Raw genomic sequence first — 17,584 nt, forward strand, 5'->3', positions numbered from 1 at the left:
GTATATGGGGTCTAGTTCCACATGCTTGTTGACTGCATTACAGGTTGAAAACCAGGCGCATCTATTGTTGGGGATGAGAGATAATGGGAACTGCAGATGCTGGAGATTCCAAGATAATAAAATGTGAGGCTGGATGAACACAGCAGGCCAAGCAGCATCTCAGGAGCACAAAAGCTGACGTTTCGGGCCTAGACCCTTCATCAGAGAGGGGGATGGGGGGAGGGAACTGGAATAAATAGGGAGAGAGGGGGAGGCGGAACAAGAGAGTTGCAATGGGAGAGAGATTCCCTGAGGTTGGTCCGGAGGGAGGAGGGTAACTTCTTCAGGTTAGGCATCCCTGGAAGAGGCTTCGCAGTGAGGTTAAAATAGTATCAGAGATAATGGGAACTGCAGATGCTGGAGATTCCAAGATAATAAAATGTGAGGCTGGATGAACACAGCAGGCCAAGCTTGAGCTAGGATGGTCACATTGTCCCATTGTCCCAAAGGCCCATTGATGGTTTTCGTTGTCTGAGTGCATGAAGATGAGGGAAAATTAGCTGTGTTGGTTTGCTGCTAGCTGGTGTTTGTGTATCTTGATGGAGATAGGCTAGGCTGGACTTGTTTCTACTGGAACTTTAGAAGAGTGAAAGGTGACCTTGATTTGAAGCTTGTCAGATTCTGAATGGCATCACAAGGTACGTGAGGAAAGGATGCTATTATTCGTGGGTCAATCCGTAAGTAGGGGTCACTTTGAAATTAAGATTTGCTGTTCTGTCGCAGTTGAGAAGAATATTCTTTTCTCTGAAGATTGTGAGAATTTGGAACTCTCTTCTTCAGAAGGTGGCAGAGATGGTGTTCATAAATATTTTTAAGACAGGTAGGCAGATTGATTGTTTGTTTGTTTGTATTTAGACAAAGGAAGTTAAAGGTTATCGGGGTGGATAGGAATGTGGCATCTGATACAACCTGATCAACCATGATCTTGTTGAATGGCACAGCAGGCAAGAGTGGCCTAATGGTGATCTCTTGCTTCTACTTCATATATTTCCATTTGAAATAATCATGATCTGTATGGTCTCAAAACTCATAAAGGCTCAATGTAGGAGAATTTCTTTTACTGCAACCCTTCCATCTTACTACGGTGTGACGACAATTGGTAGAGCATTTATGTTGTGTGTTTGAAATTATCTGCCCTCCTCTATTTTGCTGCAAATAGCAATGTGATGTCTATTCTTTGTCATTTCACTTCTACCCCTGGTTACTATGGGCTTTGAAGGCATCTGTTAAACGTGTATGCTGCGTTTGGATAGGAAGGAAGTGTATTTTGACAAAACTGTGGCAGATAGGCCTTGAACCTGGACCTTCTGGCCCAAAATAGGAATACTATCACTGCACTGCAAAAATAGTTATTTATAGGCATTAAGCATCATTATTTGATGACTTTCTGTTTAACCATTTGATTAGAGTAAAGAGTTTGTCCTCTTTTTGGAGATGTTTGCCACCAGGCTGTTAATTAGTATGAACATCCTCTTCTTTAGGATGATTAGGAAGCAGCCAGAATTTGTCTTACTTTTTCTCGAATTCAGCATATGAGAGATCTCTTGTTGGGATACAACCCCTGCCAGTTCTGTTTTTAAACTGATAAGGATCATTTTTAGCTTAATTGAGTAATTGTGTCCCTTGATCTTTGAGGATATTATTTTGAGACCAGCCTGTTTAAGATAGGGTGGTAGATAGTTTTGTGGCTTCCTTGAGAGTTACAAGTTCAGTTTTAAATAACCAGAAAATCTCTTCATCTGAAGTTTCAGGGTGTCTAAAACATTGTCAACTTTTTTATAATCGTCTTGCCTCGCAAATCTTAAGTATGCATACATTAAGAAACAGAACAATTCTGTCACTTAGTTAAGTCCAGACATAAAAACATGTTTAAAAACAAAACTCTTCCCATTATTATTTTAGCATTCACATAGCAATTCACCCACAATTGTAGCTGTGAAGCATTAATTCATGCAAAGCATCAAATTCAGTCTCCTCAATGACAGTAAAACCAATAATTTACTGATTTGTTTATTAAATACACAGCAAGCAAATAAATTCTTGTCTCTTGTCCAAATATCATTTTGTGAAGGAATGTACATGTCGAAGTGTATCAAATTGAAAGGATTGCATTTACACCCCTCTCCCATTTTTTAGTTGGTATCCAAATGTACACTTCAAGTAGGTGTTAGTGGGTATCATTCGGAAACCAAAACAACAGTCATACACTGATGTTTTTGTTTGGGAGTTGAAAACTGGCAGTCTGGCTGGTCTGACCAACATAGACCAAGGATTCAAGGACTGAATCTGGCATGTTACGAGTGTTATAGTGCTACGCAGAGACAACCAATCAGTGTTGAACTTTGGAAACTTTGAGTGTTCTGCGGTGGATGAACGCGTAAATGTAATAAATTTGTGCATTAATTAACAGTGCCTTTCTCTTATGTGCTATCAGTTATGACTTGTTCAAGTTACATTTGTTTCCTTTGAAATGGATGTTTGGTGAGTTTATTTTGTTTAAACCTAGTTTAAAAGCAATGTGCTTTATTTTCTTCATGTTACCATTTTTCTTTCTGCACACTAAGCATAGGCTGAAGGAGCCAAGAGGTAAGGATCATTACAAAATAGCTTCAGGTAGAAGGGGAATGGGGTCAGAAATAAATGGTTAACTGGGATGCCACCATCGCAAAGAATGCCAAACAGTAAAAATACTTGAGGTAAAAATGTTGTTTTTAAGACCAGAGCTGAATTTAGCAACATCAAGACTTTCCCCCTATTTTTTTGACATTTTAAGGGCAGCTTGCCTCGATTCCCTCCCTTGTTTCTCCATAAAAGTTTTTATTTGCCTCTGTCATCAAGTCCCATCCATCTACAAACAAAACTATCCTTCACTCTTTCCTCCATTAGCTTCTGTAATAATTAACTCCTCATCAATATCTATAGTGATTAAGTTCTCATCATCCATGATTAATGTCTGCGTACACGGTTCACCCCAATTCTCTGATTTTATTATCCTCCAGTCATCCCCACACTTCCTCTCTGGACTCTGGGGTTTTTCCCACAGAGTAGAAAATAGCCAGTGAATACCATTGTTTAAAAAAGGAAGTAGACATAAAGCAGGTAACTATAGGCTAGTTAGCTTAACTTCGGTAATGGGGAAAATGCTTGAATCTGTCATTAGGGAAGAAATAGCAAGACATCTGGATACAAATTCTCCCATTGGGAACACCCAGCATGGGTTCATGAAGGGTAGGTCATGTTTAACTGATTTGGTGGAATTCTTTGAGGACATTACTTGCATGGTGGACAATGGGGAACCTGTGGATGTAGTGTATCTGGATTTCCAGAATGCATTTGACAAAGTGCCACACCAAAGGCTGCTGCATAAGGTAAAATTGCACGGTATTTCAGGTAATATATTGGCATGGATAGAGGATTGGTTGACTAGTAGAAGGCAAAGACCAGGGGTAAATGGGTATTTTTCTGGTTGGCGGTCAGTGGCAGGTGGGTGTGCCTCAGGGATCAGTGTTGGGACCGCAATTGTTTACAATTTACATAGATGATTTGAAGTTGGGGACTAAGTGTGATGTGTCAAAATTTGCAGATGACACTAAGATGAGTGGTAGAGCAAAGTGTGCAGAAGACACTGCAAGTCAGCAGAGAGATCTAGATAGTCTGAGTGGGCAAAGGTCTGGCAGATGGAGTACAATGTTGATAATTGTGATGTCATCCATTTTGGTAGGAATAACAGCAAAATGGGCTATGTTTTAAATGGTAAAAAAATTGCACCACACTGCTGTGCAGAGGGACTTGGGTGTCCTTGTGCACGAATCATTAAAAGTAGGATTTCAGGTGCAGCAGGTGATTAAAAACGCAAATGGAATTTTGTCTGTCATTGCTAGAGAGTTGGAGTTTAAAAACAGGGAGGCAATGCTACAGCTGTATAGAGCCCTGTTGAGGCCACACCTGGAGTACTATGTGCAGTTTTGGCCTCCTTCCTTGAGAAGGATAAACTAGCACTGGAGGGGGTGCAGAGAAGATTCACTCGGTTGATTCCAGAGTTGAGAGAGTTGGATTATGAGGAGAGACTGAGCAGGCTGGGATTATACTCATTGGAATTCAGAAGAATGAGTGGAGATCCTACAGAAACATATAAGATTATGAAGGGAATTGATAAGTTGGAGATAGGGAGGTTGTTTCCACTAGAGGTGAAACTGGGACCAGGGGGCATGGCCTCAAAATAAAGGGAAGCAGATGTAGGACTGAGATCAGGAGGAACTTCTTCACCCAAAGGGTTGTGAATCCGTGGAATTCCCTGTCCAGTGAAGCTGTTGAAGCTACCTCCCTGAATGTGTTTAAGGCAAGGCTAGATAAATTTTTGAATGGTAAAGGAATTAAGGGCTGTGATGTGTGGGAGGGTAAGTGGAGCTAAGTCTCAAAAAGATCAGCCATGATCTTATTGAATGGCGGGGCAGGCTCGAGGGTCCGGATGGCCTACTCCAGCTCCTAGTTCTTGTGTTCTTATTGTGTTCTTATTGTGTTCTTATTAGCTCTTAGCCATTATTGTTTACAATCCTGTCTTGATCTTGTCATCTCATGTGGTCTCTTGACTGCAAAGGACTAAACAAAAACACAGCTGACACTAAACACTTTGTGTATCACTTGAGCCCACACAACCTGTGCATCATCCCAGTTCTGAGCACAAAAATCAAAGCTGCCTTGCTAATACAGTGTTGAAGGTGTGTTGCACTGTATGAAGTCCTGCCTTTTGAATGAGACGATAAACTGAAGCCCTGTCTGCCCTCTAATATTGATGGAAAAGATCTCCCTGTGCTATTTTAAAGAAACACAGTGGATTTATTGTGTTTTAATTCCTGTTTATCTCTGTCAAATAAAGCAAAGTATTTGGCTATTATCACATTGTATGTGGGATTTTGCTGTGTACAAATTACCTGTCATATTTCCTACATGTGAGTACTCTCCAAAAACTACATAATTAGCTATGAAGTGCTTTGTGATGCCTTTCATGACCACAGGACAGAAGATAAAGGCACTTGTTTTCAATGGATGTAGAAAGGTAACTAGAAGTTACCATATTTGCCATCTTTCTGTAATAAGCGGATTGAGCTGCTCAGATCTTTGAATGGGTGATGAGAGGATGGAATCTAAGTTCAGATTGTGGAAAGCTCTAGCTACTGAAAGTTGGTGTGCACTTTGAGTAATCTCAACTCCTGAGCCATTTGGGAAGCTTTTTCTGTATCTCTTAAGTCTGTGTCCGCTTCTACCATTCAACGAGAATCTTTTTGACAAAAGAAAAGTTTATATGATAATTTGACTCAATATACAATTCATTACAATGCACAGAATATTAGAATGCTCCTCAGCATTAGAAAAATAGCAATATTTTCAGCTTGTTTCATACATTTACTGTTCAATCTTTAGAATACACTGAAGTTACTTAGCATAATAGTCAGCATATGTTGAGAGAGTAAGAAAGTTAATATTTAGATGCTGATCCTTTTTCAGGAAGTTTTATTCATCTGTTCTCTCCACAGATTATGACTGGCCTGCTGAGTGTATTACGTTTTGTTTTCATTTCAGCATTTGCAATACTTTGCATTTACTGAAGTAATTTTCTCTTGTATCCCAACACTAACGAATTGTGGCAAGTCGCTAGGCAACTAGCTTCTATTAATAGAGCCAGTTGCTGATAAAACACACAAATTGATTAATTTCCTGTAATCATTCCCGTCTCCATTTTATGTTTGTATATAGTTGTTTCTACGCAGCATCTTCCTTCATCAAATCCTGCTGAGTTCAAAAGATGGATGGTCGCAGTCTCCTTTTCCAGTGTTAAACATTGTATTGCAGGAATTCTTACTTTGAGCAGATTTTTGGATGCATAAATGTACCAATCTTTTGGTAATTTAAATTGAACAATCCTATGAAAATTGGAGGCAATACCTCTTGGTGCCAGCACTTAAAAGCAGATTTCTTAATGAGGGGATCAAAAAATTCAAATTAAGCCCTCTAGTTGATTAATTAACCAGACAGAACTTCTTGGTTTTGGCAGTTTTATTTGAATAGCAAGTTCACAAGTTCAGCTTGTGTACAAAGCATAATGATGTGCTATGAAGAGCTTGACCTAGCCTGGAATTAAAATGGTCAGGTTTTATACTAAATGTTGCCATAGCATCTGTTGTTTACTTGTGTATTTTGAAATAACTATTTTTTAAAAAAGCAGTTTTTGTCTTTTTTTTACACATTTCAACTTTGTGGTAACAAAAAGCACTATACTTTCTTTTATAGATGAATCTGCGTTCTATATTCACAGAGGAACAGCAACGAGTGTTACAGCGTTATTATGACAGTGGAATGACAAATCAAAGTAAAAATTGCTTTGGATTAATAATACAGTGTGCACGTGAAACGGGGTTAGATTTTAATGTAGTCAGGGTAAGTAGTATAATATTTTTCCACAAACGTATTGGAAATGTTGAGTTAATATTGGATCCCAGTGGTATTAAATAAGGGGGCAGTATCCATTATCACACTGTACTCTGCAAGACATTTATCTTAGAAAGACACCTGTTCCAGATCAAGCCGCCTGAACATAACATCAAATCCTGTGTTATAACTGTTAAAATGGCCAAACTGCAACAGATCTTTGAATGCTGTATGATTAAACCTGTATATATAATTTGTGTTTGGAACTGTTAAAAGGCTTATATCAAAATAGGGCAGCACAGTGGCTCAATGGTTAGCACTGCAGCCTCACAGCGCCAGGGACCCAGGTTCGATTCCAGTCTTGGGTAACTGTCTGTGCGGAGTTTGCACATTCTCCCCATGTTTGTGTGGGTTTCCTCTGGGTGCTCTGGTTTCCACCCACAGTCCAAAGATGTGCAGGCTAGGTGAATCGGCCATGCTAAATTGCCCGTCGTGTTCAGGGGTGTTTGGGTTATAGGGGGAATGGGTTTGGATGGGATGTTCCAAAGGACAGTGTGGACTTGTTGGGCCGAAGGGCCTGTTTCCACACTGTGGGGAATCTAATCTAATCTAAAAATGTTCTCACATGGTATCATTTGTTAGCAGTTGGCAGGGAAAGGAGGAGGGTCTTTTAAATTGTGACATCAGATTAACCCTCGGGTGTTTGTATGTAAAACATATTCCGAAAAATAAATTGCGCTGTCATTCGTTTTCTAGCATTTTGCTTTTTGTTGTATATGCAAGGCTTGGGGATCTGAATATACCATTTTATATTTAGCTATCCTTGCTGTTCTGTATTTTTAGTAAGCAGTTAGGTAGGATCTGAAAGCTTTTGACCCCTTTGGAAGTGTTTAGCCCAAAGTCTTTATTTTCTTCCGCAGAGCTGGAATTGAAATTAAGTTATTTCAATCTAAGAATATTTAGGGAACCAGTCTTTAGCTATTTTCATTGTGTTGCCAAGAGGGTTTCTATGGTTAAATAGTTTTTGGGAATGGTTCCATTGTATTACCACCATTGGTAAATGTTGAGAAATAGTTAACTTATCAAAATTGTGCTATGGTGCATTTGATTTTGAATATAAACTAATGGGATCGAAAGCCATATTACTTCTGTTCAATGATATTTACAAATGCACTTGTGCAAAGTACTTAAAGATTATTTGTCTGTTCACTGCTGTTCCTGAACAATGAGCCTGACGCGTATTGAACTGGGTGATCGTAACAAAAGCTACAGTTTTAAGGTATTGTAGCAACGACAGAGCTAAATTGCAGGGCAGTGGGTATCGAGCCAATGCTTAGCCCAATACTTTTTTTATGAACAAACATCGGTTTAACGTTTCTCACGATAATGCACAACGATGAAACAAAACAAAAGGGCCAGCTATTACGGAATGGGGGAGATTCTGCCGAAGATAATCAAATAACTAAAATTGCAGTTGTCACATGAATAAAATAGATCAGTTGATCAATAAAGATAATTTGACATAATGTTTATTATTTAAAGAACAAACAAGTGTATAGGTTGGTGTAACATACGTAAAAGAATCCTCAGGAAACGTTTTGCAAATTTTGGCCTAATAGAACAATCTGCTATGTTGATGCTGATTCTTCGGAAGATCAAACTAGAACCTCACTCACTTTTCTTTTTTCCATTCTTGTAGCTTATATTCATGATTTCTTCATTCAAATGTTCACTTTTGAAAGTGACTGATTAAGCTAAAAGTAACACTGGTGCCTCACAAGGGATTTAAAATTGACCAGAAACTGAATTAAAATAAGCATCTAAATACTGTGACAACAAGAACAGGTCAGAGACCAGGACTTCTGCAACAAATAACTCACTTCCTGTCTGTCCAAAGCCTGACTTCCTAGTCAGGACTGTGATGGAATGTTTTCTGCTTGCCTGAATGGATGGAGTTCAAGCAACTCTTGAGAAATTTGATACCATCCAGGAACAGAGTAACCTGCTTGACTGGCGCCCTGTCTAACACCTTCAACATTCACAACTGGCGCATGCTGACAGTAATGTGTACCACCTACAAGATGCACTCCAACCTTGTTTCACCTACTGCTTTGACAGACAAGGCAGCAGGTGATTGGGAGAACTCGTCAGCTGTAGGTTTCCCTGCAAGCCACACAGCATTCCGACTTGGAACTGTATTATCTTTCCTTCAGCATCATGGGTGCAAGTCCTGAAATCTTTCAAACGCCATTGTGTGTGCACTGCTACTCACCGCATTTAGTGGTTCAAGGAGATATAGTTCAAAGATGTAGCTCACCATTGCTTTCTCAAGGGTAGTTAGGGATGAACAAGGTGTAGAGATATTTCTATTTCTAGGATTGTCTAGAAGTGAGATCTCTTTTTTAAAACTCTTTATCTATTTAAACAGATTAAGCAAAATTGTTTCTTTCACAGGGTTGAGTCAGAAACTTGCTGGTGGAGGAAGCAGTGACCTTGAATATTGTTAAGGAAGTGGTAGATAGCTTTGTGTCAGTTACATGTTTGAAAGATTATTAGGGGTAGATGAGAACATGGATTTGAGGTTACCAGCAGATCAGCTTTGATCTTACTGACTGGCAGGGCACGCTCGAGTTCTACCTCACCTGTTTTGTATATTTGTCATAACGTACTGGTTTTGCCAGCAACACTGGTATCTTGTGAAATAATAAAAACAAATTGAGTTGCTTCCAGCATGTTTTCATGCAATGCATTCCATATTGTAACAACACTTTTCAACAAAAAGCTTCTCCAATTTCTATTTCCAATTATCTTAAATCTGTGCACACGATGTAATGGGCTCACCCAATGGCATTAGCCAAGTATATTTATTTACACTGATTAACATCTTTCCACTAAAAGCGGTAATTGAATATTTTGAAATTGTGCGTTTAAATGAAGAAAGTGGGTGTTTGAAGTCAAAAGTAATATCAGCAAATTCTGGAAACTGGCAAACAGTGATGGCTGATCTTTGCGTGAATTTATGCAATATTCCATTATTTCCTTTTAAGTTTTCATGTCTGCAGTTTGATTGCAAAAGGAAAATTTGTGTTTTATTCATACTAGGATAGTTCATAGAAGATCACAGGAGTTCTGAGAAGGTTTTAAGTATAATGAAGGAATTATTATGTGTAAAATGAAAGGTATATTGCTCAACTTCAAATGTATTTCTGCAACATATAAAACAATATCTGTGCCACTGCTCCCCCTTGCCTTATTTATCTTGGATAACACTTGAAATTGCTCAAACTATGTACTTGGTCAATTAGAACATTTGGAGAGAGAAGCAGCAACATTCCAGGTCGTTCACTATGCTGCATTGACCTGTTAAGGATTTCCAGTGATTTCTGTTCATGGTTCAGCATCTTTGCAAAGTCCTGCTTTTGCGCTTATCGCATAATTCTGGGTGATATTGTCCTGTTGAATTGAAGTGACAATATTTAATGAGAAAGTAGCACTCCATTATCCATGATAGTATCAGAGATAATGGGAACTGCAGATGCTGGAGATTCCAAGATAATAAAATGTGAGGCTGGATGAACACAGCAGGCCAAGCAGCATCTCAGGAGCACAAAAGCTGACGTTTCAGGCCTAGACCCTTGGGGTCAGGCCTGCTGTGTTCATCCAGCCTCATTTTATTATCTCCATTATCCATGTTCTGTTTATTAAGGATTGTCTTTTGAAGAGAATTTTCATCTTGTTGTTTCAACACTAGCTGTTTATGGATTTCCAAAGAATGTATAACAAATGCATGCAGTTAGTATGATGCTGATTGACTTGTTGTCAATACTTTCCACAGCACAGCAGTGGCTTAATGGTTAGCACCGACCGCACCAGGGACTCAAGTTTGATTCCCGCCCTTGGGCAACTGCCTGTGCGGAGTTTGCACATTTTCCCTATGCTCTCCCCATGGGTTTCCCCTGCATGCTCTGGTTTCCTCCAACAGTCCAAAGATGAGCAGGTTAGGTGGCCATGCTAAAATTGCCCATAGTGTCCAGAAATGTGCAAGCGAGGTGAATTAGCCATGCGAGATGTAGAGTTGCACAGATAGTCTAGGGAGGTAGGCCTGGATGGAATGCTTTTCGAAGGATTGGTATGGACTCGATGGGCTGATTAGCCTACTTCCACACTGTAGGGATTCTATGATTCTGCATATAGCTTCAGTATGACAATTTCACAGCCACTTAAGAGTTTATCAATGGGGTCATTAGAACTGGACTCTAATTTATTCATTTATTTTGATGTGCATTATCATCGGTAACCTGCTCTGCAGTTTGCTTGCATCAGGTATTTTAATTTCTTTAATGTAAAGTAATGTATTTGTGCTATGCCTGTTTAAGGGTAGAGAGTGGGTGTGAAACAGAGAAATCTTTGAATTGGTGAGTTTATTTGGGCTTACTTATTTGACTTTCTTCCATGTTCACGTGCTAAGTAACATGGCCCGTTCATTAGTAGTTCTGTTGAGTATATTTTTGGGTAAAACATGGACCCATGACCCAGACAAGTTTCAGATTTGTTTTCTAATTGGGTTTTAAATCCTGATCATCACATCACTGCTTGTCTGTACTGGTTTTAGTGTGTGATTACTCTTTTGAGACAAAGAAACGCAACAGGAACAGCACTGAGCCTAAAGTAGTACTACCAGTGAGATTAGCCAAGTTATCATAAAAATCCTTTTTCTTCACCCTTTATTTTGTGAAAGTCCATCCATTAGATTGGTGGTTTATGTGCAAGTCTGACAGAAAATGGCTGGAATTGCAACCTTTGCATGTTTTGGGCTCAGTCATTGGACGCTGCATGTATAAATCTGAAGGTGGTCACAATTGTTAAATTTAACTTGCATTGAAATTCTAAGACATAACTTTTTTAAAATGTGCAATAATAAATGTTTTTTATTTATCCACTGAACCTGCCATGTCAAATTATGGGGAATGGCTGAATTTTTTTCCTTGTTTTATCTGTTTAAGAAGACCGTACTGAACTTTAAGTTTTTGAATTGACTGTGCTTTTCTCAAACAAAATCTGCCATTTGCACAGTTAATGTTGTCTGTTTTGCAGACTTGGATTGGCAATAAAAGAAGGAAACTGAATTCTACAAAATACAGTTTGGAAGATCCACCGTCTACACAAGGACCAGCAAGTACGATGGGAAAATCTGAGACACCAGTGAAAAATACTAGCCTTGTCTCTCCATCCCAGAGCCAGCAAACAGTTTTGACATCACCATGTAGGAATGTAATGGTAACTGGTGTGTTTACCTCTACACATTCTGCTAGTGGACAAGTGTTGTCTCACCAAAAGGACGGCCACAGATGTGACATTCCTAAGGGTCTTGTGCATAGATCGATAGGGAGAACTATAACTGAAATGGAATTGCAACAGCATGCCACAAGTCAAAGGCAATCAGTTTCCAAGAACTCTGCAGTTTCAATTTGTGAGAAAATTACTCCTGGATCTAGATCATTAAATGTTCACAGCCCCACCAGCACTGTGTATTCTTGCAGTACAAAAAACTACAGTCCTGCTTATGTTCAGACTGAAATAAATAGAGTACAATCAGCCGCAACTAAATCAGTTAGTGGTTGGTCGAAACAACAGTTTAATTCAACCATTGCAGAGCTATCTCAGTGCCCACGGAAACTCACTTGTGAACCCTCTTTCTCAAGAAGTACATCCAGCTGTTTGTCTGATTCCAAGGTTAACCGAAACTCAGGCGACTCTGCTGTAAGCTCTCTCCAGATCCGTGATGTATACTCACTGGCAGGCAGTGAGCAGTGCTCAAAGAACAGGGGGGACCATGCATTTAGGAACTTGCGTCAGATGGAAAGTGGATGCTTTTCCATTGCCATGGAAACTGGAGATGTTGATGAGTATGCAAGGGAGGAGGAGCTTGCATCAATGAGTTCAGAGCTGAAGAATCATCCAAGAGTATCTGAAGCGAATACCTCGAAAGAAATGGAGTGCTCAAATGCATCTCTTGCAATACAAGCAAGGAACGTCGGCACTGGTTCGTCACAGGTCAGTGCGCGTGATACATCTGGAAGCACATTTTATCGTAGTGGAGAGTTCCGAGCACCTGGGACAACAATGACCTTGTACAGTAATGCTGTCCCAGCAGAGGATTCATTTAACCTCCGCCTTCCATCATCTAGCAACCAAAGGCTAAACCCCACCCAGAGTAACTATCAGGTACCAATGTTTTATTTTTTCATTGGAAATAGTGTTTCAATTGTGCTAATGTGAGAAAGCAATATATGTAATCATTTTAAATGTAATTACACGTCATATCGACCACTTGCTGAATACTTTCCTTTTGATTTTCAAACCTTTGTAATTTTCCGACATTGTCACTATACCCTTTTGTTTCTGAATTTTTACACGATTGTCTTTTATGAATGGATTAAACTTAGTCAGTTTTTGTTTTCCGCATAATTGAAACAAAATTATTTTGTTTTGAAGGCAAATATACTCACTGGTTAAAAATCAGTCATTTATATTGCCCATAAAAGTTTAATAAAAACTCAAATATATAATAGTAAGGTAAATAGATTGAAAACAGCAACAGCAAATCTTTGTGCATCAAAGGTTAGACTGTTTGTTTGGTTTCCATTTGCAAGGTTGAGTTCAACACCTAAGGGTTCTGCTCAGATTGAACTTGCTAGGTTTTATTTTGACTTTTGCACATCTTAGCTGGACCGGCGGTTGTATCCTCATTGAGACAAAGCTAACACTTTCTGCCTTAGGAAGCATTCTTGCAATACAAATGCATCATGGGAGATTCCACTGATTGCGTAGTTAATAACATACTCCTTTTAAATTCTGCTTGCATTTGCCCTACAAATTTTGCCATGCTTTAACTTGCAGTTGTTGAAATTATTTGTGAGACACTTCCTCTTGCATTTGTCTGCCAACATCCACAGAACCAATCTTTCTGTCTCTTCCGTGTCCAATAGGTATTGTAGAATAGATAAGCTACTACTGATCCTTTCAGACCACTGACAGTTGTTCAGCAGATACCGCTATGGCTTGCTTCTCCAGCAAGTCAAACTACCTTCAGTCACAATAAAAAAGTTCACCTCCTTGCTTCATAGTACCGTGACCATTTAATATTCTTCCCCAAGGAAACAGAGCAGTGAACTGCCATGGACACAGTTTGTAATAGCATTGTAAATGAATTGAAGGAGACATTTAAGAAGAAAGTCCACTCCATATTGTAATTTCAGTAATCTTTTTCTTTCAAATATTCCAAACATAAAAGTACTGCAGAAGAGAAACTCATTGAAAACATGTTGTGTTTAATGCTTTACAAACATACTTGTGCACCATCTGTCCATCCATATGATAATGTGAACTAGTTAATTGTGAAACAAAATTGCAGCACTAACAGTTAGTTCATCTTTTCTTAGCTGAGAGTTATCTGAAAGTTCTACTTAGAATCTCTCTTCACCTGAGAGAAAACTATCTTTTCCTTTCTTGTACCTTGAAATAGAATATGCATTTTAGCATTTTCCAAATTAAATAAAATGTTTTCAATCCGTTTCTCTTCTAAAATACTTTAATGCATGTTAAACTTGGAAGAAAGATTACTCAAACTGTTAGCTGGAGTGGAAGCTCTTTTTAAATGTCTCCTTGAATTTGTTTACAAAGCTATTAGAAGTTACGTCCACAGCAGTTCTCTGCCCTCTTTCCATGGAGAAAAATGGTAAATGTTCACAGTACTTTGTGGTTGGAGGTAGTTTGACTTAATGTAAAATTCTGAGGAGCAAATCATAGTGATACCTGCTGAGCAACTGTCTGTGATCTGAAATGGTCAGTAGTAACTTCTCATGTCCAGTAGGTAATGCAGAATGGCCATGATGGCACTAGATTCTACTGCAATGAATTATCAAGATGCTGGGATTTCAAAAGTTTGGAATGCAGATGTAGTGTGTTACTATTAACAGTTTTCTATATGGTCAGAATGCATTAAAATATTCAACAAGGATTTTTATTTCTTGGTTTGGGAGATATTGTTCAAAAGAGTAATGGAGGTAAAAGCTTTCATCAAGTGAGTTAAATGGGACTGCACAACAATTTATGTTGCAGATTGGTGTATTGCACTTGAAGTTCAGGAAAAATAAATGAGATTGAATTGTATACATGTCATTGGATTGAAGAACTGTTGTACATCTTGAGGAGAAAAATGGTATATGGAAGAATAGCTCATTCTTAACTTGAATTCAGCAGCTTTGCGTCGACTGATTTTAGTGAAAATTCTCAATTGTTAAATTCAAATGATAGGATACAGCAAAAATTTCATGGTGGCAAGGAAAAGAAATTTAGTGGACTGACAATATGAGAAACTGAGTGATGAATAGCTCCATGTTGAAATGTCTATTTTCCAAAACTTGAGTACATTCAGAATATTAAGGCCACTTTGCAGACCGCATCTTCTGCATTGCTGAATTAACATAAATATTTTCATTTAAATTTGTCTTGCTAAGCTCAGATTTCTGAAGGAAAAATGTATAAAAATGTTGGTAAATTTGCACTAGAGTCTACATTGTTTCTATTTGAATTTAGAATAGAAATGAGGAAATATTCTGTTTCAGTTCTGCAATGCCCAACTGTAAATGTAGCCTCACATTTTGAAGTTATGAGTTTCTAACAATGCCGATAAGCTGCAATGTGGAATGTTGAATATGGAACACACAGTTTGTCAGCATGTTGGAATCCTACACTATCGTTTTAGACCAGACCAAACCACCTCAAAACATATAAAGATGATAGCCTGGACACTAACTTTTTCTTATTTTAAAGCCAAATGTCAGATGTTGCATTCTGGATGCAATTTGATTGGTAAAACTACCAGTCTTAAAGCAAAACACACTTTATTTATACACTATAGTTAAAATACAACAAAAGAAAGAAGTTGGAATAACTACTGGAAAGCTTAACAACAGAATAATATATTATTTAACTACTAAACAGTGACTATTTTAATTTACTAACATCCACAAACACACCCTTGGCAAAGGTCAATTCAGTAGAATAGTCTCTCATGCATATCTAGCAGCAGGAAGAGAACTCTAACTTTTAGCTGTAACAGAGAGGGGAAAAACAGTTTCCACAGCCAGCTTCAAGATTCTAGCAATGGTACTGAGAGACTAAAAAAAAAATCTGGGCTCTGTGGGAGCTTGATCCCACCCATTAAGGCTGGTTCTATTGTCAAAGAAAACCCAAGACCTCACAAGCTATGTACTTTATTCAAACCATTATAGCCAACACTTCACCTCTGTCTTAAAACCCCTCTTCAAAAAATAAGACAAGATATACCTCTGAAAGCCATAATATCGTCACTATGCTTTGAACTCTGAATAATTTCTCCAAAGTTACTTTTGCAGAAGAGGGAGAAGTTTTATAAGTTTGAGTGATTTGGCACTGCTAAAGTCTGATCTAAATTGATACTAATTTGTTAGCATTATGTCATTGTGATGTGTGGATGATGCCACAAGAGCACAAAGTGCTTTAATTCATTTTGTATAAAATCTTAGGCATAAAGGGAGGCCAATTGGCCTTTGTGCCTGTGCTGGCTCTTTTAAAGAGCTATTGAGTTAGTGCCGTATCCCAGTTCTTCTGTAACCATACTGGTCTGGAAACATTTCCTCTGCCGTATGAAAATAGTAGAAATATATTTTAACTTGGTTTGCAGTAGGAATGGCCAATTTATTAAACTATCTTGGGCCTCATTCTCTGAGCTTTTTCTTTGACTTCTCCAAAGTTGGTAAAGACTGTGTAAACATGCTGCAGGTTGTCATCTGCTATTCAGATCTGAACCAGCCAGGTGCTGGATTCCAAGGTCAGTTCTTGGTTTCCATATGAATTATTATAAATGCTTTTTGCACACTTCTCCTTGAAAGCAAATTTTAAAAAAATAGTATGCCTCTGAAATGTGGCAATCAATGGTTACATTAGTTATTAATTATTGAATAATTCTTTAAGCAAGATTTAACTCTTCCATTTGACCAAAGGAAGTCCAAGATCAGTTGCTGCATAAATGTAGTGATTTGTGTAGAGTCAGAGAGTCAAACAGCAGTCTTGCCTTTTCGCTTCCAAATGCAATCCAAGATAAAGTTGCGAGAGAAAGTTGGAAATGAAAGAAAGAAATATTAGTAGAGTTGCCTGCTGCTTTTGTATGATCTTTTATTTTGGATACTTTGATCAACAGCTTTAACAGAAATGTTAAAAGATCTCAACTTTGTATCTGTTGTCAATTAAAGTTTGCAATATTGCATTTATTGTGAGGTAAACACATTTCTGACAGTCCAGGATCCATCGTGATAATTTTTAAAAAAAATTCTGAAGTCTTAAAATATTCTCAATTCTGTCGCCTGGTATGAATGTGTAACATGAGGTGATGGCTTGAATCACCTTAAGGATATTGGGTGTTTATGGAAAGGCTTTAATGGTATGTTTTACAGATCATAATTTGAGCACAAATGTTGTTTTTATACTTCAGGTGTCTGGGTCCGTTCTATTGCCTTGTATAACTGGAACCTCAAGGAAAAGAACAGTAAGTATTATGTGTATGCTTTGCTATTATTTTTAAGTTCATGCTCCTTCACTATTGCAAATTATAGGCCCTTTACCCTCAAACTCTTTTCAATGTTTAACATGAATGCTGGCGTCCGTCAAAATGACAGGTAGTTTCTGTCTGTCTTCATAAATAAAAGTTTAGAAAAATATTTGAGAAAATCAAGACTCATGCAAAGTCCACTTGGCCCATTGTCATTTATTTCCTCATAATCTAACTCTCCCATCACCATATTTATCAACGTCAATAAATTTAGTAGGAATTTTCAAAATTGGCTGCTTGCAAGACACCTTATGTTATACGTCTGTTGCTGTGTTGGTAAAGACAATCTTACTGGTGTATTTCAAGCATACTGTTTCCTCTGGCTTACTTATAAGTAATAAGCTGGATTTATTAATTTTGTTATATTTTAATATTTAAGTATTTGAATGAATTACTCCCCCCCCCCCCTCCCCCCCAGCCCCCTTTTCAAAAGAAGCCCAGAATTTAGGTATTTCTAACTTATACACC

General features: G+C 38.2%; 1 protein-coding gene across 10 annotated transcripts in view; it reads left to right on the top strand.

Annotated features, from left to right (window-relative positions):
• Window positions 1-17,584, top strand: part of hdx (highly divergent homeobox) — a 90,093-nt gene that overhangs the window by 22,070 nt on the left and 50,439 nt on the right. For 8 of the 10 annotated variants that reach the window (XM_048544581.1, XM_048544584.2, XM_048544583.1 and 5 more), the window contains 3 exons: window positions 6,328-6,474; window positions 11,560-12,690; window positions 17,000-17,053. In XM_048544581.1, coding sequence (XP_048400538.1) covers window positions 6,328-6,474; window positions 11,560-12,690; window positions 17,000-17,053 — 1,332 coding nt within the window. The remainder of the gene's footprint in view (window positions 1-6,327; window positions 6,475-11,559; window positions 12,691-16,999; window positions 17,054-17,584) is intronic. The other 2 variants (XM_048544588.1, XM_059651291.1) reach the window with 1 other exon arrangement.

This window comes from Stegostoma tigrinum, chromosome 15 (genome assembly GCF_030684315.1).
Source record: "Stegostoma tigrinum isolate sSteTig4 chromosome 15, sSteTig4.hap1, whole genome shotgun sequence".
In the NCBI taxonomy this organism is placed as follows: domain Eukaryota; kingdom Metazoa; phylum Chordata; class Chondrichthyes; order Orectolobiformes; family Stegostomatidae; genus Stegostoma; species Stegostoma tigrinum.